This window comes from Athene noctua, chromosome Z (genome assembly GCF_965140245.1).
Source record: "Athene noctua chromosome Z, bAthNoc1.hap1.1, whole genome shotgun sequence".
In the NCBI taxonomy this organism is placed as follows: Eukaryota; Metazoa; Chordata; class Aves; order Strigiformes; family Strigidae; genus Athene; species Athene noctua.
In genome coordinates, this window is record NC_134077.1 from 69,057,824 (window position 1) to 69,084,012 (window position 26,189).

At 38.8% G+C, this 26,189-nt stretch overlaps 1 protein-coding gene across 9 annotated transcripts in view; it reads right to left on the reverse strand.

The window, feature by feature from the left end:
• KDM4C (lysine demethylase 4C) overlaps positions 1-26,189 on the reverse strand; it is a 280,337-nt gene that overhangs the window by 49,123 nt on the left and 205,025 nt on the right. For 2 of the 9 annotated variants that reach the window (XM_074932075.1, XM_074932074.1), the window contains one exon: positions 19,734-20,545. The exons of the other annotated variants lie outside the window; for them this stretch is intronic. In XM_074932075.1, coding sequence (XP_074788176.1) covers positions 20,470-20,545 — 76 coding nt within the window. In that variant the 3' untranslated portion in view covers positions 19,734-20,469. Of the gene's footprint in view, positions 1-19,733; positions 20,546-26,189 lie in introns of those variants that run through there. 9 annotated transcript variants of the gene reach the window in all.

Genomic DNA, 26,189 nt, shown 5'->3' on the forward strand with positions numbered 1-26,189 from the left:
TCTTGTGTTAATGGACCATTAAAAGATGCTTCATTGTGTCTTAATGGCATAATACATTATAAAAGTCAGGTGAAGGAAGGAATTACACCTCTCAATCTAAGGACATGTCAGATAAAAACCCATAGCTGCTTTTTCCAGAAAGAAATATAACAACAGTTTGCTAATATAGCACTGCCAAGTAATTGGTGAATTTTTGAAAACTTGGCTACCATATAAAAGATTTTTCAAAACTTGTCCAGAAATCAATTAAACCATTTATTAAACTATAATGACTTGAACTTCTGACACTGATTTGAACATGTCATTCATATATCTAACCATCTTGATAAACTATTGAAGAAAACAAGTATAATATTTCAAAGCATAATTGAGTTGCTTTAACTCCTAAATACCCTTTTAATGACCCAGTAGATCTATGCGTAATCTCTAAAAATTTATAATGCTTATGCAGGAACTGAGATAGCACACAAAAGATTCCCCTATCCCATACATTGTCCATTTGCATACATAACATAGTGCTGCAGCACCAGAGAACTACATGGCTCTAAGTCTCATAGTACAATACAGCTAATACAGTCATACGGAGGCACCATATCCAAGCTTTCTGGGTAACTGTGAATCATTAATCATAGAATCACAGAATGGTTTGGGCTGGAAGGGACTTTTGAGATAATTTAGTCCCAACCTCCCTGCCATGGGCACCTTCGACTAGATCAGGTTGCTCAAAGCCCCATCCAGCCTGGCCTTGAACACTTCCAGAGAGGAGGCAGCCACAACTTGTCTAGGCAACCTGTTCCAATGCCTCACCACCCTCACATTAAAGAATTTGTGCCTTATGTCTAATATAAATCTACCCTCTTTCAGTTTAAAACCCCTACCCCTCATCCTATCACTATGGTCCCTGATAAGAGTCCCTCCCCATCTCTCCAGTAAACCTCCTTTAACTACTGGAAGGTTGCTATAAGGTCTCACCAGAGCCTTCTCTTCTCCAGGCTGAACAACCCCAACTCTCTCAGTCTGTCCTCATAAGAGAGGTGCTCCAGCCCCTGATTACTTCATGGCCTCCTCTGGGCCCACTCAAGCCATTCCCTCTTGTCCTATCGCTTGTTGCTTGGTTCAAGAGGCTCATCCCCAGCTCTCTGCACCCTCCCTTCAGGGAGCTGTAGAGGGCGGTGAGGTCTCCCCTCAGCCTCCTCTTCTCCAGACTAAACCCCCCCAGTTCCCTCAGCCGCTCCCCATACGACCTGTGCTCCAGACCCTGCACCAGCTTCGTTGCCCTTCTCTGGACACGCTCGAGTCATTCAATGTCCTTTTTGGAGTGAGGGGCCCAAAACTGAACACAGGAATCGAGGTGCGGCCTCACCAGTGCCAGTACAGGGGTAAGATCCCTTCCCTGTCCCTGCTGGCCACGCTACTGCTGATACATTTTGTTTAACATACTTCTGAAAGAACACATTTATGGTCATGATGCTCGCTGTGATCATTTCCAGAGATGTTCCTTGGCTAATTTTTATCTGTTTTCATTAACTGAGATCATCTCAATCTGAATCTGTTTCACTCAATCTATGAGCACTGACCTAACACCTTTTAACCTTGAGAAGATCTTTGCTTTCCTTGAAGATTCCTCTCTTGACTGTTACTTTTCCATCAACTATCAACAATATGAGGAAAATTAGTAATCATCTTTTCAATTAAAAATCTCTGTAATTTGTCAGAGACAACAAAAATTTCACAAGTATGTGCTGAAGAAAAAGTGAAGACCTAAGTAAAGCATATCTAGGAACTTTTTAATTCAAAATATGTAATATTTTTCAATGCTACATGATTGTATTTTTAAATAAGCAACATAGTCCTCTCATTTGTCAATACAAAGTACTATGAATATGACTGCATATGTGCAGTGTTCCCTTAGCTACCCTTTATGTGAAAGTTAACAGTTTGAGCAACTTCTTTGTCCTTAGCTGCATTTTTCATAACTGACTTTCTATTCTTTCCTTCAGGTATGCTCCCTAAGATGGTAGGATGCATAATAGAATGCATAAAATATAATTTATTGAAGCTGTGTACTCAATGACTACCATCAAAGGCTACTAAAGTAGTTGTAAATATCCAATCAAGTATTCTCATTTAAACTGGTATATCATACGGTATCCAAAAGCAAGCAATAAAAGACTGTTTAGTATAAGAAACAGTCAGTAGTTAGGGGGGTAGTTAGAAAATATTCTGTATTTCTATGGATACAAAATACATGTATGCTCTGTTTTTGTTTATGCAAAGTTCCGTATAATCTAATAAAATCTGTACTGTCTGTTCTCAGTGTTTAGGTAATTTCTATGCATGGTCAAGTTAGTTCATAAGTCCAATAGTCTTCCCATGCTGTGTGGATTTTGCAGTATTAAATACCAGCAGACCAAGGACAGAGACTCAAAGGTGTAATAAAGAGATTATTGTGGTTCCTATTAGCAAAAAGAAGACAGCCTGTGTTCCAGTGCTTTCACTAAAGCCATTTAAATTTAAATACTGTGGAAATGTCATGTTTAGAATAAATATGGTTCATCGTGCATTGGCTGGGCATTATTTCTACTCCTTGCTGTATGCTGGAGACAAAAGATACTGCTATTACATTATTAGGTATAATTCTTCCACATTAATTTTTGCTGATTTTTCAATTCAGCAAACATGAGGAAAACCTAATACGTAGCAAATACATCCAGTACAACTATATATAATATTTATAGCAGAAATATTCACTGCAAAAAAACAGAAGTAATCAACACTGTTGATTTTAAATACATTTTGAGGTGCTTATCCTCTTATTTTTCCAAGCTGCAGAAGATAGGAAATGCACTGAATTACATACCACTAAGTTTAAACTCAGTATGAAGAATCTCTTCATACTTAGTTTAGCACTCATGCACATTTACTGCAGTGGAATCAAAGTAGTCACTTGGTAGAAGAAAAGTATTTGTTAAATAAAAGACATGTTTTACCAAATATTTCTGAAATATATAGTAGGCACAAGAGAGGTCCCTAAATGCAACTTGAAGAGTTCTTAGTGGCCTACTAGCTCCATCTCAGACAAAGTACAAAGCACAGGTACCCTGTCTGGATATGACAATAAGCAACAAAGCAGCAGGTGCCTTTTAGCAATCTGGCAAGTGTTTGAGCAGGCATGTGAACTGTGAGTCTTGAAACATGACTTCATGCATCCACATTGCCACCTGAATTTTTCAATATGAGTTTTTCAAGGAATTAAGCCAACACATCTGAAAGCTGACCCAGGACACTTGAGTTTGGCACAACACAAAGACCTTTATCAGTGCAGAGTGTCAACCACAATATATATATATATTATTTCACTGCTAAGTTCTCATGAGATTTGTTTTGCTCATACTGACACTGCCTTTACACTAATAACTTATTAGTTTGTAAGGCAAATTATTCCAACTACCATGTAATCAGCATGTACAATCTGAAACACGTATTTTTCAAGTGTTTGCTTTCAATCACATAGCAGGATAAAAGATTTTTAAAAGAATATTTACATACAAGCTTGTTTGAAGTGTGGAGATTCAAACAAGAGCAACCATAGTTATTGCTTTCAAGTGATTGTCAAAATGCAGAAACAACAGCACGATAAATGATGGTTAATGTGACAATGAGTATGGCAAAGAATAACCTTACCTGTGCTTTAAGCTAGGACAAAGCAAAAGATACTGAAAGACAAGATCAAAATTATCATATAAAAATGGATAACTACATCATATTCCTTACAGATGCTTGTAATCAGCAGTACAGACCCCAGAGGTCTTCAGGAAGACCTCCAAGGTAAAAATTCAGTTTTCAGGTCCCTACAGAGATGTGAATTGAAATGAAAAGTATCTCTACATTTTAATCAGTAACTGAAGAGAATGTATAGAGCCACCTACTCATATCACCAAATGTTTGTTAATTAGAGAATCTGAAAATGCACACTCACCTACTTTCTACCTATCTGTTTTTATCTGCAGTATTTCCATATTCTCTGCAAGTCTAATGCAGGACCCCAGGACCCCAGGTGTCCATCTTTAACGCAGCGAGCCAATGCATCTGCTTAAATGCATAATGCTATTTTCTGCCACAGTGAATTTCTAGCAAAACAGTTTTTTGTGAGAACAGAATGCTTTGAACAGAACATTGAAATAAAAGGAACATGCTGCTTTTGCTTTAGCAAGACAGAGTATTTTAAGTAACTACTATATGTTTTCATATGTCTCAATTTGTTGTCTTCATTAATGAATGCAAATGTCATAGACATTTTTTTCCATATTAGAAAAATATTTTAAAACTTTGACTAATGAAATATCCCTGTAAATCTCCACTGAAACAAAAAAAAAAAGATAATAAAAAAGTTTCTACATTGGGTAAAACAGTTTTTGTAGACACATATTCTGTAAATTTTCTATTCCATGAAGAGCAAGTGACTGATTTCACTGATTGATAGATAAAGTTTACTCAGACAGAATGCAGTATCATAGAAATGAATTAATATAACCATATTTTAAAAAGATGGTATAGCTCTTGGGAGATATACCATGGGAAAAAAACACATGACAACTCACCCTATACCCTGTTATCCCAATGATTTAGTACATGGGCCTGGACTGAGGATGTCACAACTCCTCTTGTAGTCCATGTTCATGCAGGCCCTTCCAAAACAACAGAGTAAGGGACGAATCGCACATTCAGTTTTGCTCCAGATGATAAGCAGCTGCAGAGCATACCTGGACACTGAGTTTGGAAGGATGCACCTATTCTCAGGTTTAGACACAATCTGTGACAATTCAATGCTCATTTTATTTATAGAAGCTTAAACACAATTTTCCCAGTAATCACAATTATTTTTATAATATAAAATGGAACCTAAAAATTAGGTTTTGATCTTGCAAACAATTTTAAAAGGCCGGTGTGCAGCTATCCACCTAAGAAACTTTTAATGTTCATTAACAGCTAAGTAAATAGGTAAGGCCTGCAGTGTTTTGTCTTGGGACAACCTACTACTTGGTATGTTTTTCTGTACCATGTGGTATAATCCTTTAGAAAAATGTCTGTTTCAGGTTCAGCCATGCTCGTTTTTACATATCTAAGAATAGGAAATAAAATCACAAAAACATCCAAGTCAGCGTCACTAATTGTCCCTAAAGATGTTTAGATCTTTCCAAAATCTTTCCATTCACTAGGAAGAAATGAAGCTTGTTTTGGCTTTTACTACACCTACACAATCACATGGTAAGTGCTGTTACTGTTGAGCTTTAGATACCTGGGACATTCCTAGCAGGGACACATATTTCTACTTTTGTTCTAGAAGGATTTCTGTCTCTATAGTGTGTTTAGGAGTACAACAAGACTGTGAATTATGGAATACAAATTTGTACTGTTCCTTAGCCCAGAAATCAAGACAATTCCTCCATACTCCTTGTAGGAGGAGGATATAGAACAATGAAAGAAGAGACCATTTATTTGCGAAGAATACTACATGTTATTATTTCCATCTAACACAATTAACACCTTAAGCAATTATGAGTAGTAATCTAGAAAACCTTCAGTTGTGCTTTGCAAAGATAAAGAAATATCTTAGCATTGTGGCAACCAACAAGTTCACCCACATATGTAACAGCTACATACTCCTACAGGTACAAATAATGAGAAATGTCAGTTCAAGGGTCAGTGCTTAGAAGAGGGTTTTTTCTTTTCATGACTGCTCATAAAATTATCAATAAAGGAAAAATATTAAACTACTCCTACCTGTTGATCTGGAGTTGCATTTAGCTTGGCCAGTCAAAAACAGGAAAGGTGGTCTGACTTAGGTAGGGAATAATTTTCTCACCCTGCCTTGAAAGAGTGAGTTTCTAAGTTGCATTTGAGGGCTGTATATGGTTCGACTCTGCTAGAGTTACGACATTTCCTCCAAACAGCATGTTTACCAGCAAGTAGGCACACAGCAGAACAAGGTAAGTTAGAAGTTAACACTTACCTCAGGTTCACTACCTGAGGAGGAAAGGGAAAGGGCCAAGAAAGTGCCTCTCACCAGAAGAACAGTGATGAATCAGCACGGGTTGGTACAGGACACTAGACAGAAAAGGACAGATGGGGTCCTCAGAGGAGCAACTGTGCTACAGCCAGCATGCCACCAAAGAACAGACACTGGGGTGAGAACACTCTAGCCCCTACAATGAAGGGATCTTCAAGCACTTATGCTACAAGGAGGCTAGTTCTCAGTTTTACAGTGTTTCCTGCAGATTAGGCCTGCAAATTCTGGATACATCCCTGCAGTAGTATCTGTGAAAACTTACTTCCATACCTTTCTTATAAAGGTGGGGGTCAGTCCTCTGCTCTGCTGTTATTAGATACTAGTATAACACCCAGCCCAGAGAAGGGAGATTTGCTTTCAAGAATGCAGCTAGATACGGTTACAGAAAAGTCCACAAAAAACTTGGGGCAAATAGGTCCGAGAATGAGGTGATTGGACCCTACTTATAATCCTAAATAGATGCCAACACCCAAGCCCTAAATTACAGACTGCTTTGGTTGGGTTACTGGCTTGAACCCAAATTTAATATGCATTTTAGAGACAGCTACTTCAGCTTCAATTTCAGGGTTAGAGCTAAGATACTCCTATTCTAGTCATCCCTGAGAGACTAGAGGTCTTATTTCCCACCCTATGACAAGCTATTCCAGCACAGCCCCCTTCCTGCTTCCACACTAATTCCTCTCCTTCTCTTCTTCTTCCCTTCAAAAGATTAAAAAGAAGATACACCTACTGTAAATTATGATTTGCAAGAGGCATTAAGTGTTAGACACAACATAAGGTCATACTGACATAACAGATCTTTGGTATAATGAAAATTACTCCCCTATTTGAATGTGCTCCAGTTTGAGAAGCAGTGTTATTCAAAATTGGCTCTTTGTTGATTTGAAGTCTATGCTACTGACTTGCAATGTGAATTTGAGGAAAGCAGATTTGTGCCATTGTGTCCCCTCATAACTTAAGTTTATTTTTCATATTTGGATGGCAAGATACTAGCAAACCTGTTCCTTCATTAGTCATGCAATAGGCTTAAATAGAGAATCTTTCTGCTTTATTGTTATAAAATATATGACATATATTTGACAGAGACGTACAATTCGTCCAGAAATCCAGTGGTATTTTTTCACAGTCCTACCTTTAAAAACAGTATCTTAATTCCATTATAAAATCATACTAATGTAGCACCTCATAGGACATAAAATCCATGTGGCCTAACAGAACTCAGATTTAGTAAATAAGGTAGTGTTTAATTACTAGTGATTTTGATTTCATGCCCAAGTCCCTAATTAACACACTCTAACAGAGCTAAAAGAGAGATATATTTTCAATAACAATGTGATAATGAACGAAAGCAAAATTTATCCATCAATACTTATAACCTTTTTAAAGGATGGCTGTATTTGATGGCTTGTAAAACCAATCCACCTTTTCAGTTTCTTACTAGAAGTATGAAATACAAAAGCTTCTTAAAATACAGGATTTCACTATGGACAGTTTTGAAAAAAAGATCAATGGTAACTGTTAGGAACAACAGCACAATAAAAATTCAGTAAGTGTGTGAATGGAATATAAATCACATATAAAGGGATTCATGATCTCTGAAGTGCTAAATGCTACTGTTTCAAAGACCAAGGCTCCTACAAATTTTAGATAGTACACTTGTACTATCTGCATAAAGAAATAGGGACTGGCAACTCTGAAAGAGAAGAGTCAAGAAGATATGAGACTGCAAGTAGAATAAATGCAATACAGGGTAAATGGAAGACATAAACAAATAAAAAAAACAGAAGGAAAAAAAGGCAAGAAAACAAAAAGCTGCCATGGATAAAACACCAGTTTATCAATACTGGTGCTAGTAAAAATAATTAAAAAAAAAAAAAAAGAATTAAATGGAGTAACTGAAATTCAATATTGAATGCAGTCATCTTTAAAATGTTAGAAAAACAGGGACAGACAACATTTACAAGTGATGATTATGCTATATATTCAGGCATTGACCAGCAACTTGTACACTCTATGATGCAGCTGTCAGTGTCTGCATTGTGGGACACAGGTCACTGTAATTTGGTTCTGCAAGACGTTTCTGGCTCTATGGCATGAAGTTTCCTGCTGCCCTTGTGTTATTTTGTCTGGGGTCCTCGTTTGTGCTGTAATACCGAAAGTATAAGAAACTCATAAAAGTTTAAATGAATAATAGTCCTTTATGCCTTTCCCCCCAGAACACGGCAGCTAAGCCTTTCACAGAGAACATCTAGACTCTGTTCTTCAATACCTGGAATTCCTAATGATGGGCTAATGCTAGTGCACATCCTGGTTTTAAAACCTATAGAGGAAACATGGTTCTGACAAAGGTCTTTTAGCAATGTGCTTACTTCACAAACACCTAGCTTTTTGGCATTTTGAGCTTCCAGGATATGCATGCCTGGTATGCTCATCATGAAGAGGCCTGCAAGCCAAGAATCTGATTTCGCTTGAGGCAAAAGGTTATTCCTAACTGAAGCAAAACCAAATTAATAGTAAAAAAATTATTCCTTCAAAATAACTTTTCCAGAATAATTTTGGTAATGCTCACAGGGCAGAGTGTTGCAAGGTATATTTTGTGTAGCATTTTGAAGGTGAATGCTCTGTGAATAGCGTCAGTATTTTCAGTAACACCAATACTGATAACTGATCTGTGTTTTACTCATGGATTTTCTTTCTTTCTTATCTGATAATATTATTTTCCTGCTTGTTCTCCTTCTATTTTGTTGGTTTACTTTACAAATATAAACAATTAACAATTATGTAAAAATGACAGCACTGTACAAATAATGAAATTCCACAGACTGCACTGTAATACTGAAGTGTGAAATGCAGTTCTGTGACCATTCTAAAATGCTGATCCATTGCAGGAAAAACAGTCCACATAAAACAATGTTTTATTTGAAAAAAAAAGAGCAGCAAATCTTATTTTTCTTAGTAAGTCAAAAATATATTTTTTTTTTAAATGGAATAAAGAACAGTTTGCAAAGCTATCACCTGAGTTTCAAGAGAGTCAGAAGTCAGCAGCCACAGCTGTACAGAATTCAATTAAGCCTTTTGTCCTCATATGCTAATAGAAGCTGCATGACATGATAATTCTCTTGGGGAACCATGAACAGGAGTTACCTACAGTGACTATAACACTTTTTCCTCATAATTCAGAAAGATAGGTTGCACAGATTTTTGAAGCCAAAAACTTCTTCTGCATTATTTATGCAGACTGTATTTTCAATTCCATGGCAAAACCAAGAAAGCTGAGGGATGCTCAAATTCATGATTTCACAAAACGCAAAGAAGCATAAATGTGGCAAGAACATTGAAAATTTCAGCATCATCATACAGATCAAAAAACAGAGAAGTGTTTTAGAATAATTCTGCAACAATTCTTGTAAAGCCAAGAGAGCTATACCACACATCACATTCTGTTTCCTGGTTGGCTGTGAGAGACTGACAGGTTTGCATTTGTGAGAATTCCAGCTCTATCCAGTACTGATTTCTATCATTAAGAATAGTTTATTTTTCTAGACACAAGGCATGAAATTCCTAAGAACCATTGTCTTAATTCCCAGCAAAGGCAACACAGCTATTACTTTACCAAACTATACTTATTAAGTACCATCAAGGTTATCTCCAAGTTGCACAGACATTTCAAACACAGAGAACGGCATACTTCTCCTGTGACAACAACAGTCTGTTCCATAATTGTCCTTTACATATCAGAGGAGATATTTTGTTGGAGTAATTGGCTGAACATGACTGCTGCTTGGGATCACAGTTTACTTCACTGCATATTTCAGTTTCAACTTTGGACTTTCTTTAGTGCTGTTTTGAATAAATTCTGTCTTTAGTGGGTCAGACAATTACACTGAAGCAGTAAGAAGCAATAGGAGATGAACTGTAAAGCAATATATTCAATACTGAGGAACTGATGTCTGTGCACCTTTTGTGGGGCTCTTCTTCAGACTAGCTTGACTACCTCTGTATTTTTTTACTGTTTTCTTACTAAAAACTTGGTTTTGTTACACAATGAAGGTTCTCCCTTATTCTTCCATGGGAGGAATTTTAAGGATTGCAAGAACCTTTCAAATCTGGGAAAATTTTTACTGTGAAAAACTGAAATATTTGAAAACGGCAATCTCCATTTATTAGAATAATAATCACAATTTATGCATAGATGGATATATATGAACTAATGAATTGTAACAATGCTTTATCTTTAGCTTTTTATTCAGTCTCAAGATATAAAACAGTATAATGATACCAGTTTTCAAAAGAGTGAAAGAAATGTAAGAAAAAAGAGTGACAGGAAGCATGTAGGCAACCCAGGAATAGGATCTTCCAATTTAAAGACATATACCTAAAAAATCGAATTACTGCTGAATTTATGTTTTGTGCATGGTAGTTTACTGCTGCCTTAAATAATGTGCATGGTAGTTTGCTGCTGCCTTAAATAATTCATGTTAGCCACAGGAGGTACATTGTCACAGTGTGATGGGTTGATTTTGGCCACCTGCCAGATGCCTATCCAGCCCCTCTTTCATCCCAACTCCTTAAGGGATAGTAAAGAAAATAAGATGGAAAAGCTTGTGGGTCAAGGTAAAGACATGGAAATCATAAACCAATTATCACCATGAGCAAAACAAACTTTGCTTAGAGAAAATGAATTTCATTTATTGTCAATTAAAAATAGAGTACGAAGGTGATAAAGACAAAACTAAAAACACTTCCCACCCATGCCACTTCTGCCCAGGCTCAACTTCACTCCTTCACTGCTGACTGCACTACATAGCCTCTCGCCCACCAAGCAGTGCAGGGGGACCGGGAATTGGGATGTTGAAGTCAACCTATAACAGCTCCTCTCTGCCGCTCCTTTCTCCTCACACTTTTCCCCTGATCCAGCATGGGTTGTCTCCCATGGGAAACAATCTTTCATGAACTGCTCCAGTGACGATTGTCCTCTCCATGGGCTTCAGGAAAAGCCTGCCTCTTTTCCTTTCTCTTCAGAAAGATACTGCTCCAGCATGTGCCCCTTATAGGCTGCAGTTCCTGCCAGAAAACCTGTTCCACGGTGAGCTCCTCTCCATAGGCAGCAGTTCCCTGCAGGAGCCTGCTCCTGCATGGCCTCTCACGAGCTGCAGCTTCCTTAGCACATACCGACCTGCTCTGGCATGGCATCCTTCACAGGCTGCAGTGTGGATATCTGCTCTGGTGTGGTTCTCATACTTTTTTTCTTTTTTCCTCTCTCTCTCTCACAGCTGCTGTGCATTGTTTTTTCCCCTTTCCCAAATCTGTTTTCCTAGAGGCACCACCAGCCTGGCTGATGGGCGCAGCTGTGTTCTGTGGTGGGTCCAGTGGAGCCAGATGGACCCAGCTGTGACCCACACAGGACAGCCCCTGGCCTCACCGAGTTCCCCTGCAGCCCCCCTGCCCACTACCAAAATCTTGACACCTACACCCAATACATGTAGCCATGATGGTCTAAGGATATAAGTGGCATTCAAGAATCTTTAAAAAGATACTTTTTTCTCTAATAGAGCAACATGTTTACTGAATTTTTAATAGTTTACCTTAAATATAATATTGTATTAACAGTATATCACAGTGTTAGCTAAACTACAAAAGTGAATTACAGCCATTCAGGATTTTACTGATAATTTTTAGTAATTTTATTTTCACTGCCAAACCAAAAAACTGATATTGAAATAAACAAAATGTAGTGCATTTCACTTGTGGTTCAATTTCCAGTCCTTTTTAAAGTTTTTTTTAATCACTGGCTTGAAATATTTCATTTATAATACGAACCTAACTAAACTTGTCTCTTAGAAGACTAGTAGATATTCAGTTTTAATCTCAGTATACCTTACACCTTTAATCTGCTAAATTACAAGTACAGATGATACCTCCTATAAGGCTACTCTTGCTGTAAAGAAGCAATGTGCTATATAACCTTCAGTCCCAAAAAAGCATGAATTAATACAGTTTCATAAAGAACAAGCATTTTCATAGATTCTTCAGAAAAGCAACATGAATGAGTATTTTTAAAGATTTTATGCTTGCTTTTACTAGGTATAAGGTCTCTCCAGAAGAGATTTCACAAAAAGCAGGGTAAAATTCTTTTGCCTCACCATATGCAACAAAACAACCACTGTGGCTTTGGAGATGAGATACAACTGAAAATGTGTTGTCTTGATTTAAGAAAGAAATAATAATGGCAGACTCACTATATTTCAGAACACTTAAGAGCTTTTGGCATTAAATATGGGTCAAAAATCACGAAACATATCAACAAGTGACACTCATTAAAATAAATCACACAAAATGGAACTTCTAAGATAACACGTTGTGACAGTACTACTGCTTTCATAAATAAAGAATGAAAATTAAACTTTCATAGTAAAATATTTCACTAGACTAGACCGCAAAGTTTGACATGGTCAATTCATCACTGCAGAAATCAGACAAAGCTCAGTCTGCTGTAGTCAGAAAGCTCATTATTTCATTAAAATTGCACTGTATCTAGGACTGCCAAAATTTCTTCTATTAAAAATAATCACCAAGAAGTTGAATAGTAATTGTCAACCTCCTACACTACAATTTGATTCCCCATGTAAATGAAGGCAGAAAAGCAAAAAGTAGTCGTCACTAAAACTGCATTGGACTCATCACGTATAGAAAGTAGATGGATAGATTCAAGGAGTGGTTTGCAACTTGTTCAGTAATTCAGAGCAGTACAAACGCTCTAGAAAAATCTAAACAACATTTTGCAGCAGATTTTTTTTATAATCAAAACTAAAACTACTAGGTCAGTTTTAATTAATGTTCTGAATTAAAAACGGGATATAAAGCAACTTCCCAGGTTTTTGAGTTCAGTCCTTCATCCTGAGAAGCAATCAGCGTAACAGGTTCACTTTCACAAAGTGTATGAGCTCTAGCGTAACACCACTGGGCTGGTCAGCACACTTTATTCCCATTAGAAGACTGTTCAAGTACTTCATTAAATAGATGGGTAGAAATCTCCTCATGTTTTTAAGTCTTAATTTGCTTACAGGCTATTTATACTGTCACAGTTTTATAGCAGCATTGCTTTTATCATCAATTTAAAGGTTTTATATAGCTAGGGACATAAAATTTTCTTTTAATATTTGTAAATTTTTCTCTGTCCTTGAAAATTCACACTACTGAAACACTGCCTTGTATTAAAAAAGTCAAAAAAGAAGACTCAAAATTTAAATAAATAATTCCAAAATTACTAAGATACAGATTTTGATCTTGGTGATAGGAAATTAGTTCAAAATACCTATTCTTCAGCCAAGAATGTCAATTTCAGACAATGTTTTTTGAAATCTGGAAAGTATTTTGGAGTCAAAAAACTTTATTTCCACACTCTTTTAGTGACAACGCCTCTGAAATACTTCATCAAATCCTACTAAAATAAAAATAAATCATGGAAGAAAAGAAGTATGGATTTTATTTTTTTTTTCCTGATCTACATAGTGTGTCCTGCATTCAATCCAGTCTATACTCCACTGCAGAGCTGAATCTCAGTTTTTCTGTTGGCTGGCTGAAGGCTTCCACAAAGATCAAACCAAATGGCAAAGAGAGATTGAACAGCCTATGAAAGCAACACTCAGAGAACCAGCACAAGGCTCAGACATTCTTATGGACTTTTTGTCATTAGAAATTTGCCACAAATGAGCCGTTGTACAGGGTAATTCTGCTTCATCTAAGCCTAGAGCTCTAAACTTGTATTGATAGCAGGGATTACCCCAACCCTGGTGGAGGACCTTGCACCTGGCCTTGTTGAACCTCATGAGGTTCACATGGGCCCACTTCTCAACCTTGTCCAGGTCTCTCTGAATGGCATTTGTCCCTCAGGTGTGTCAACCGCATCACTCATCTGCAAACTTGCGGAGGGTGCACGCAATCCCACTATGTTGTTGAACAAGATATTAAACAGTATTGGTCCCAATACGGACCCCTGAGGGACACAGCTTGTCACTGATCTCCATGTGGATATTGAGGCATTCATCACTACCCTCTGTATGTGACCATCCAGCCAATTCTTTCTCCACCAAATAGTCCATCCATCAAATCCATCTCTCTCCAACTTAGAGAGAAGGGACTGTGTCAAAGGCCTTACAGAAGTCTAGATAGATGACATCAGTAGCTCTTCACCTGTCCACTGACGTCACTCCCATCATAGAAGGCCACTAGGTAGGTCAGGCAAGACTTGCCCTTTGGGAAGCCATGCTGGCTGTCTTGAATCACCTCCACATCCTCCAGGATGATCTGTTCCATGACCTTCCCAGGCACAGAGGTGAGGCTGACAAGTCGGTAGTTCCCAGAGTCCTCCTTTCTACCCTTTTTAAAAATGGGTGCAATGTTTCCCTTTTTCCAGTCTCCAGGGACTTCACCTGACTGCCATTACTCTTCAAGTATCATGGAGAGTGGCTTGGCAACTACACCAGCCAATTCCTTCAAGACTTTAGGATGCATCTCATCAAGTCCCACAGATTATATACATTCAGGTTCCTCTGGTGGTCTTGAACCAGATCTTACAGTGGGAGGGGATTTTGCTGCCCCAGTCCCTGCCTTGCAGTCCATCCACTTGAGAGGTGTGGGAAGAGAGACTGTCAGTGATGACTGAAGCAAAAATGTTGTCGAATACCTCAGCCTTCTTGACTGTTGTTACCAGGTCGTCAGGCTTCATCAGCAGGGTTACACTTTTTTTGACCTTCCTTTTACGGCTGACATGTCTACAGAAGTTCTTATTATTCTTTGAGTCCCTTGCCAAGTCCAGCTCCAGCTGCACCTTGGCCTTCCTGACTCCATCCCTACATAATTGGGCAACGTCCCTATACTCTTCCCAGGATACCTGTCTCTGCTTCCACTGCCCATGCATTTCCTTCTTGCTCTTTAGTTTGACCAGCAGGTCTTGACTCAGCCACATCAATCTCTTGTCTTCCTTTCCTGACTTCTTACACCTGGGGATTGAGAGCATCATTAAAGATCTGCCAGCTCTGCTCTGCTCCTTTGTCCTGAGGGCAGTTTTCCAGGGGGTCCTATTGACTAACTCCTTGAACAGCTGGAAGCTTGCTTTACTAAAATTCACAGTCCTACTTTTACCCTTTACCTGCTTCTTACCCCTCAGGACTGCAAACTCCACCAGCACATGATCACTGCAGCCTAGGCTGCCTCCAATCTTGACATCTCTAATGAGCTGACCTGCATTGGTATCCAACAGGTCCAGTAACACATCCCTTCTGGTAGGGCTGTCTATTACCTGGCTTAAGAAGTTATCCCTGATGTACTGCTGCATTCCCTGAAGCTCACTGTGCTACTTTTCCAGTACATGTCGAGGTGGCTGAAGTGCCCCAGCAGCATGACAGCCTGCAAGCACGCTGACTCCTGTAGATGGTGTGAAGGTTTCATCAATAGGGTCTCCTTGATCAGCCAGCCTGTAGTAAACAATGACCACAAGGTTCCTTCTGTTGGCTTAGTCTTACCTATAAGCTTTCAACCTGCTTGTGGCTATTCTTCAGAGACAGCTCTTCAAAACTGATCCACTTCTTGACACAGAGGGCAACCTCTCCACCCCTCCCTCCTCGCCTGCCCCTCCCTAACAGCCAGTAGCCATCAACAACCGCACTTCCGTAATGGCAACTAGGTCATACCTTTCTAGCAGCATGGTGGCTTCCAACTCCTCCGGTTTGTTGCCCACGCTGCATACACTGGTGTAGAGGCACTTCAGCTGGGCTGGTGGCTGTGTCACTTTTTTAGAGGAACAAATCTTAATCCCTTTGAGGTATTTCACTGGTGTTGCCCCATTGGCTTCTATTACTTCAGGAACCCCTGGCTCATCTCCATAAGACTTCAAGCATGCTCAAATGTATCTATCAAGTCTCAGAGCAACAGGCTGAGGGCCCTCAGTAGCACACCATCCCTCAAACCCTGGCATGCCATCCCATGGCTTATCATGGGTGAGTCTGATATTATCCCCCTCCCCCTTCAAGTCTAATTTAAAGCTCCATCAATCAGTCCCTCTGCTTCATGAGCAAAGACCTTCTTTCCCCTTTGAAAAATGTGAACCCCATCTGATGCCAGCAGGCCTGGTGCCATGTAAACCATCCCATTACCAAAAACCCCTAATTCTGGCAGTGGTAGCAGCCACAGAACCATGTATTAATAGACTGTGTTTGTCTGTTCCTTACAGTGTCACCTCCCACAACTGGAAGGATAGAGGAAAATATTACCTGTGCTCCAGATTATTCCCTTGCCTACCATCCAAAGGCTCTGAAGTCTCTTTTGATTGCCCTTGGACTACGTGTTGCAGCTTCATCACCACCCAAATGGAAGAGCAATAATGGGTAATAGTCCAAGAGCCACACCAGACTAGGAAGTTTCCTAGGGATTTCCTTAACCTGGGCCCCAGGGAAGCAACAGTTTTCCCTAATAGGAAGGTCTGTCCACCATATTGGACCCTCTGTTCCCCTCAGAAAGGAATCACCTGCAACTATAAACTGTCTTTTTTTCCTCATGGAGGTGGCCTTCATACAGGTCTTTCTTTTCCGACCTTAGCAACACCTCTGGTATAAGATGGACCTACATCATCAACTGACTGACCTTTACATCCAGAGCACAGAAGTACCTGGGAAGGTGAGGTGGGAAAGAATGGGTTTGCCTGCTGTCCTGAACGTAGACTTACCTCCATTCACTCCTTTCCTTTAAGTTACTGCCTTCTGCCTGGTGCAGGGAGGATAGAGGATTCCCTTGAGCTCGTGTTTTTTCTGCTGGATGTTCCTGTTTCTGTCTCAGGGAGGGCAGAGCATGGTTCTGCCAATCTATCTCTTTCTGACTCCCTGATGCTCCTTAACCTTTCTACTTCCTCTCATAGCTCTGTCACCAGTCTGAGGAGATCATTCATTTGGTCACACTTCACAGAGCTGTTCTTACTACTGCCATCCTTTACTAGTGAAAGGCTCTGGCATGCCCAGACTGAGGCCTGGATGGCTGCATGTTTTTGTGGGAGCTCTGTCTGAGGAGCCACACCAGTTATGGTGAGTGCAGAGGGCACAGCATTCTGCTGGGCAGATACCATAGCTAAGCTACTTCTGGGAGGGTGATGACCACCAGATGAAGTCCTTCTGAGCTGGTAGAGTGATGACGCCCTTCCTGCATGCCCTCCCGCACAAACTGCCATGCCATGCCCTGTGCACTCACGCTCCCTAGGCTGCTTTGTATAGGTGTGGAGGTGGCCGTGGTTCCTCTGGCAACATCCACACCTTGTCAGTGTCTCTCATGAGAGCTGCCAACTCGTGGCAGGTCTCTCTGCGGCCCTGGTGTTTCCCTGACTCAGGAAACCCCACTGTGCACCGAAATCTGCTGCTGTGCTGCCGACTGGGCTGGCTCCAGAGCAGAGCCCCTTGATGACTGACTTACCAAACATGGTAATAAGGCTTTTTATCAAAAACCACAAACTACCACTTTTCTTACATAGAGTTTTTCCCTTTTCAAGTTTGCCACTCAAGATTTGCCATTTAGCACATATTTTACAAGTTTGAAGCTTTCTGTTCAAGAAACAAAGAATTCAGATAACTCACCAAAAGCTCTGTGTGCTGCACTCCAAGACTTCCCTAACAAGTTGTACCTGCTATGGAGAATTATACATCCAAATACCTTATTATTTTACAATAAATATCTACCAAGGAATTGCAATATAGAAAATCATGTGCTTTATAACCTTTCCACAATATATATAAGTACTACTGTTTACACCTATAATACACCAGCACCTATAATAAAAGCTGAATTTGAAAAGATTGTTTGCTGCTACTCTACAGAACTTTATATTCACACTGGTGAAATTAGTCTTGATACACTTCCATTTACATATTTTATTATTCAATTATCTCATTCTTAAAATTTGACTATATTAGACTGTCTTGTTGACCAGTGTGAATTCCATCTTCACGGTTAAATATCTGGATCCACGTATCTGCATTTGTTCTATTTAGCAACATTATCTTTTTCAGTTTTTAAAGGATCTCAAGTTTATTCAATGCAGTAATCTGACTTTCCATTCAAATCCTAAACAGAGCAGGGAAATTTTAAATCCATAACAGAAGCTATACCTGAGAAATCTAAACGATATAAAAAGGTTTCTATTAAACAGAAATCAGTGACACAGAAACAGACTAAAAAACATTTCTAGAACAACTTCTCCTCAGTGGCACCTACCATTCTGATATTTTCTAAATGAAATACAACAACCTTCTAATGACAAAAAACCCCAAAACCCAAACCAAACCAGAATTAAAACTTTCTAAATTTCCTAATTTTTTTAAAGCTTCGAAAAGAAATTAAATCAAGTTTTAATTCAAACTAAATATTTTGGTCTGATTTAATGCTTTTTGCATTAATTTTGAAAATAATTCCATATTTTCATGAAGCACTACAATTTTTCATAGTATAAAGCATCTATACATCTCTAAAGAAAATCTCAGACCTCTAATAAATGCTCCTGTTCTCAGTAAAAACATTAATCAAAAAACATTAGGTGAGCTGTTAGTAAGCTCTCAAACATGTCTAAAAGTACACTACGATCATTCCTCCTTCTTTGAACTTGTCCCTACAGAACAAGTACACAAGTTTAAGGTCCTCCCACCCAAAGTACTTCAAGGGTCAGCAGAGGAAAGCATCAGTTGAGCTCAGCTGCATAAACCTAAGCATAGTGGAAATTGCCACAAAGAATTTCATATCACAAAAGACAGCTTTTAGAGGACCAGCTTAAGACTGGAACAAATTCACTCAAAAACTAAGGGTCACCCACTCTCTTAATCACTTTTTACTCACAGGACACAGCATGTACTATCAACATTTCTTCCACAGAATGATTTGATATAAACAAGCCAGAATGCCTGCCCTTAAAAAAAATTATTTAAAAAAAGGAAAAAAATACCCTACAAAAAATTGCTACAACAACATACTCAGAATATGCACCCCTTGGAGAAAAGATTAAATACTGTGGTTATCATTCACATTGTTTCACAATTACTTGAAAGGCTCCCTGATGCCACAATGAGAGACCTGATGAAAGATCTAAAATGAAATACAAGCACTCAGCCTAGTATAAGATTAAATCATCTGACTGATTTGAAAGGAAATGATCTTTGAAATATCTTTGAACTATCTGGAAGATAATGGTTACCATATTTACATGAAATTTAATTGTAGCCCATTAAAATTTTAAAGCAATGGCTACCTCCTATGCTGCATAGGTATAGCTGGCTACCCAAATGAACTACATGGACAGTAATCATTCCTCTAAGTAGCTTTAGGTTATGTATCTTCTTCCTTTTGCTTAGAGATAACGTTCACTTGCACTTTGAAGTTTTCCCTCTGTACTTTCATACAATAATGATTAAGGTAAAAAATATTTAGCCATTAGCTGCTTTGCTTACAAAGCACTCTATAGTTCAAGATTCCGTATTGAGAGATGGCTCAATCCCTGCTTTCTGATCTTCAACAACAACAACAAAAAACCACACAACAACAACAACAACAAAAGGAGAAAATCAGTTTGCAATATCAATCCTCCTTTCATAAAGATGGAATATATTGTAAGTTTACCAAGTCTCATCCATAATTCCATTGACTGCTTTATTCATTTCATCACACTGAAGTTGACAAGAATCTTGATCTTAATTTTCCTCTTTTAATGTAATCTGTTAGGAAGGGATAAATATCTAATACATCTCCCTTATTTCCATGTTGCTTACCTACTCTTGTAATCTCTACAGTTTCATTTTTTTCCACTTATTTTTAAAATCATCATGAAACAGGGCTGTCACATATATTTTGTAATACTTGAACAATTATTTGTAATTTACTAGGGGCTGTCTAGAATGGCACAAAGCTCTGAATTATACAAATGTTTGGTCAGCAAGTACTCCTCTGACACCTGCTTACATGCTAGTCACAATTATTCAACTACATAAACAAGGAAGAAAAGTCTTGAAAAGTAGTTATCTGCAAATATCACCCAATTAATAATCATTTGCAGTATTTATTGCTGCTTTAAAGTAACACATCAAGGATCCTTTCAAAATTTCTATATTCTTTAGCACTGTTACTCAAACTGGCTGAAAGATAGCCCCCAATATATATTTTTAAAATAATATATAATAATATATATATTTTAATAAAACCTATAACCCTGATGAAGAGCAGAAATCCAAAATATATAGAAAATATATGGAATAAATTCTGTGCTGCATATTTATGTTAAAATATATGTTTTATAAATGTATATAAATGTCTATTTATGTTAAAATATATAAAAACAGCTGAGCTTTTAAAAAGCTTTTTGTGCATTCTTCCAGTCAACAGCAAATCTGTGAAAGTGATAGCAAGTGACCAAAGCTCTTCTGCCTTTTAAGAATGGAGAATCTAATTTCTCTGAAATGAAAAAAAAAAAAAAAAAAGTTACAAATCCTGAAGTCAGAGGCTTAAAGTACTTTCATATAAAGTGAGTTTATGATAATAGGCAATGTCATAATTAAAGGATTAAATACAGAATGGAAGGTTAGGACACCTCAAATCAGTAAGCTGATCAGAGAGGGAAAAAAAGGTAAAATCTTGAAATTAAACGGCAGAAGCATGGAAATTAGATAATAGTTACCATAATAAACTCTCTGGAGCAAAAATTCCATATTCTCACTACAGAAAAACAAGAAGTTACATCAAAAAATGACCCTGGATTGTTCAGACATTCAATCTCTGTGTAAAAAGAACAAATGTGTCAAATCTTTCCAGCTCCATATATTCTTCTAAGTCTCAAAAAAAAATTACAAAGACTAGGGTAAATATATATAAAATAGTTACTTCTACCTCTGAGTTGAACAAATGCTTCTACCAAAGTAATTTGATTTTCACAACCTTCCCTTATTCTAAAAGCCAATATTAACTGCATATGTATAGGAATCTGTGTGTGCATGTACATGCATACACACATAAAAGCAATGCAAAAAAGTATGTGTGGGCCTACCTGTGACAAAATGAACACTCAGTAAAACTAAGGGGATAACAGATCTTTTCTGTAACACATTCAGTAAACTTTTAGCTCTTACAAGCATAATTTCCACACTAACTTAACAAGGCACATCCAACAGAGTTGCAAATTTTCCATTTCTATTTAAAAGCTATCTGATTTCTACTTGCAATAGCGAGATAATTTCTACCACGACTAGTTGAAGAAGCAGATGGGATTACTGCAAACAGAAAATTCCTAAGGGTAAAAGCGACTTGTGTGATAGTTCTTTCAAAGGCAACTTTCACAGTGACCACAGTATTTTTCAGATTGATGGGGTGTCTTAAAACTATGGTGCTGAACTGGAAAATGTACATTATAGGCAGCTCTGACTAGGCTAAGTAAGTCTACACTGCATTATAGCAGCAAAATTAATTAGCCATCAAACAGAATTGAGTTATAAAAAGACAAGACCTCTCACAAGGATAGAAATAGTCTTCCATGATGGTGTAAAAGCAAAATTCTCCCAAACAAAGGACATCTGCAATATAACCCATGCCTTATTACTCAAAAGAGATCTGGAAGTTCTCCAAAATTGAAGAAGTGCTGCCTAGCTGCAAGACTCTAGTTCCTCTGTCATTAAGGAATAGATATTTAATATTGCAGAAAACAACCAACAAGCTATGGTACAGATGGTTAGCTGAGCATCATAGAGAGTGAGGAAATATGAATACTTCCATTTGTTCCACTCCCTCCAGCCATCATTTCTATGGCTAACATGTTGCCTTAACATTAAAAGATAAGATAGCTGCAATTCTATTAAAGGGATGGCAAACATGAGACACCATGCAAAAGACTAAAGATTCATCTGTATTAATTCTTCCCCAGGATAAGATCTTTAAAACAAAGATTCTGTTTGCAATGGCTTCTGTATTTACACAAGAACACAGCTGGTACTATCACTCTGATATCCACAAAACAGAAGACTATATAATTTTTCAAATTTAGTCTAGGATATTTTCCACAGTCTCTACTTGTGTTCATATACCCTTATATCTGCCCACTTTCACTAAGCCAAATTTTATTCAGTATGAAGTTAACATATTCATTACTCATTTTATGAACTTAACACCAATTTATGTGTGATTTTGTTAGGCCACCTTTGGACACCCCACCTTCTCTGCTGAAAAAACACAGTTAACACTGGCTGTCCACCAAGAGAACTTATTATCATACAGTGTCAGTCTGTAACATATAGGCTACTGGAGAAATTGGAAGATGATGTAGGCTCCAGTACCATCATTATGATATTGACATCACTTTATGACTTGTATTTGTCAGACCTGGACAGAGCAGTCTCTCAGCTTGCCAAGTGCCCTGCTGTGATAAGGTGCAAGGAATAAGTAAGCTGCTTAAGTTCAGAGCTGACAAGACAGATGTAATGCTTGCTGGTAATGAAAACAACATACAGCCATTCCTGAAGACCACATGGTTAAACATACTGGATGTGCCTAGCAAATGATCTCATACCACTACATATACTGCAGAACATATGCCACTCCTCCAGAGACAAAATGTTGTCTGTCAGTTGGGGTAATTTAAGACAGTCATCTATAGTTCAAGCTGTGGCTATCTAAGAGACCATGCCTTCTTCTGATAACAATGGGATGTAAAACAAAACAGCAGGCTGAAATAAATGAATGTTAAAAGAGACACACTGTAAACAAATGGAGGACAACTCACTAGTCTCCAAAAGAATGTGCCATTTTTCTGATAATAAAACTTATCTAAAACAGATACCTCACCTTTTTTTCTTGGCAACTGCATATGCAGAAAGCTCACAGGAAAGCTACTTCAACTCATGGAAAAAGGTAATCCCTGGCATCAGTTCAGCAATCATTCTTTGCTCTTTAAAGTGAACATTAACTTAAGTTACTTCAAATCTCCAGAATTTGCTGCTCAACTCAACTTACTATTTTCTTCAGCAGCTCCTTACAAATATTATTTGAAATAGCAGTCATCTTCCTAAAGAAAAACTAATATCTTTTCATGTAGACAGGTTCTCAAGCATATAACCTGAGCTGGACCTTTTTCACTTCAGGGAACAGCTCTCACAATAATATTCCAAGAATCACCACAGCAATGCCTTGTGGCACAGAACTTTAAATGAGAAAATGACAGGAAAAAAAGTGGTTTAAAGAACTAAAAATCCAAACTTAACACCTGAAAGCTAAAAAATCTCATTGAACTGAGTTTCCAGCTATTTACATTTATATACAAATAATTAATTTAGCAATTACTCATCATTCTATTCTTAAAATACACCGAATCCATAAAACAGCATATAGCATATAAGAAAAAAGCAGGAAAAGCTGGAAGCGACTGCGCAGCTGAAAAGCCATGATCTAATTGCTATCACTGAAACTTGGTGGGACTAGCCACATGATTGGTACACTGCAATCGATGGCTATAAACTCTTCAGAAGGAAGAGGCAAGGAAGGAGGGGTGGAGGGGTTGTTCTCTATGTAAAAAATGGGTTGACTACATAGAGCTGTCTTTGAAAAACAGCAATGAACGTGTTGAGAGCTTATGGGTAAAAATCAGGGGCCAAGCCAACAAAGGAAACCTCCCGGTTAGTGTTTATTACCAGCCTTCCGACTGAGGGGAGCCTGTTGACAAAGTGTCCTTACTCCAACTGCAGGAAGCATCATGCTTGCAGGCTCTGATCCAGCTGGGGGACTTCAGTCACCCTGACATCTGCTGGAAAAGTAGTACACCAAGCTACAAGCAGCCCAGAAAACTCCTGGAGAGCATCAAGGATAATTTCTTAATCCAGGTGATAAGACAGCCTAATCAGAGGAGAAGCATTACTGCACCTGTTGCTTACCAACAGAGATGAACTAATTACAGACGTGAAGATAGTGGAGCCTGGGCTGCAGTGATCATGCCCTGTTGGAATCCACAGTCTTGAGGGATATAGGCCACATGAAGAGTAAAGTCAAGACCTTGAATTTTAGGAGAGTGAACTTTCAATTTTTTAGGGAATTACAGGATGGGACTCCCTGGGAAACAGCCCTCAGAGATAAAGGAACAGAACAGAGCTGGCAACTCTTTAAGGACATTTTTCTTAAAGCACAAGATCTCTCAATTCCTGTCTGTGTAAGCCATCAGACAAGGAGTGCAGGACATCTTGCTGAGTAAGGACCTCCTGGTCAAACTAAAGCATAAGAAAGAAATGCACAGGCAGTGGAACCAGAGACATGTATCCTGGGAAGAATATCGGGACACTGCTCAGATGTGTATGGATGGGATTGGAAAAGCTAAGGCACAGTTGGAACTGAATTTGGCAAGTGATACAAAGCATAAGAATGTCTTTGTGTTGGTTTAGGCCCTGCCAGAACCAGAGACCACATTGCTGTTGTCCCTCCCCCACCCTTGGACACAAGTAGGGCACAAACCCTGGGTTAAAATGAGAAGAAATTTTATACAACAGTGTGATAAACAATCTGAACAACAACAGTAGCAATTATAACAACAATAAACAGCAATAACAGTAAGCAAGACAAAAGATATAGAGAGAAATACTGCAATGGTTATGGAACAAGCCTGCTGTGAGCTCCCAGTCACCAAAGCCACAAAGGAAAAAGTTCCCGTGCTCCGGTGCCTGGACCTGACATCAGCATGGTATGAATAACCCGGCTGGAGATACCTTCCCCCTCTCTCTCTTAACCCTATCCCAGCTGAACCAGGACAGTCTTCTACAGGTATGTTGGTCAGAAAAGGAAGATTAAAGGTGTACACACACACACACACACACACACACCCCATTCCCAATAAATGTGAAAGAACTAGTGACAACGAACATGGCGGTGGCTGAGGTACTCTGCAACTTCTTTTGTCTGTTTTTCACTGGTAATCTCTCTTCCCACATCTCTCAAGTCCCTGAACTTCAAGGCAGGTACTGGTGGAATGAAGTCCCTCCTACTGTAAGAGATCAAGTTCAAGACTATCTTGAGGAACCTGAACATATACAAACGCATGGGACTCAATGAGAAGCATCCCAGGACCCTCAGGGAATTGGCTGATGTAGTTGCTAAATCACTCTCTGTCACATCTGAAAAGTCATGGCAGACAGGGAAAGCCCCCAGTGACTGGAGGAAAGGGACTATCACACGCTTTCTTTAAAAGGAGCACCCTGGGAATTAGCAGCCAGTCAGCCTCACCTCAGTGCCCAGTGAGACTGTAGAACAGAGACTCCTGAAAGTTATGTTGAAACAGATGGAAAACAGGGCAGTGACAGAGATAGACAATGTGTCTTCACCAAGGGCAAATCAAGTCTGACTAATCAAGTGGCCTTCATTAACAGTGGACTGACTGCATCAGTGGACAAGGGAAGAACTACATATGTTATTTATCTGGATTTCTGTAAGGCCTTTGATACATGTCCCCTGCAACCTTCTTGCTGCTAAATTGGAGAAATATGGAATTGGTGAATGGACTAATACATGGATAAGGACTTGGTTGGATGCCACATCAAAAAAATTATAGTCAATGGCTCAATGTCCAAGTGGAAACCAGTAATGAGAGGTGTCCTTCAAGGGTCCATACTGGGACCAGTACTATTTGATATCTACTCCCATGACAGAGGTAGTGGAATTGAGTGCACTCTCAGCAAATTTGCAGATGACTCCAAGCTGAGTGGTCCAGCTGATACGCTAGAAGGAAGGGATGGCATCCAGAGGGACCTTGACAGACTTGAGAAGTGGGCCCATGTGAACCTCATGAACTTCAACAAGGCCAAGTGCAAGGTCCTGCTCATGGGTCAGTGAAATCCCCAGTATCAGTACAGACTGGGAGATGAATGGATTGAGAGCAACCCTGCAGAGAAAGAGTTGGGAGTACTGGTGGATAAAAAACTGAGCACAAGCCAGTAATGTGTGCTTGCATCCCAGAAAACCAATCATATCACGGACTGCATAAAAAGCAGCATGATCAGCAGGTTGGGGGAGGTGATTCTCCCACTCTACTCTGCTGTCATGAGAGTACTCCCAGCTGGAGTACTGAATCCAGTTC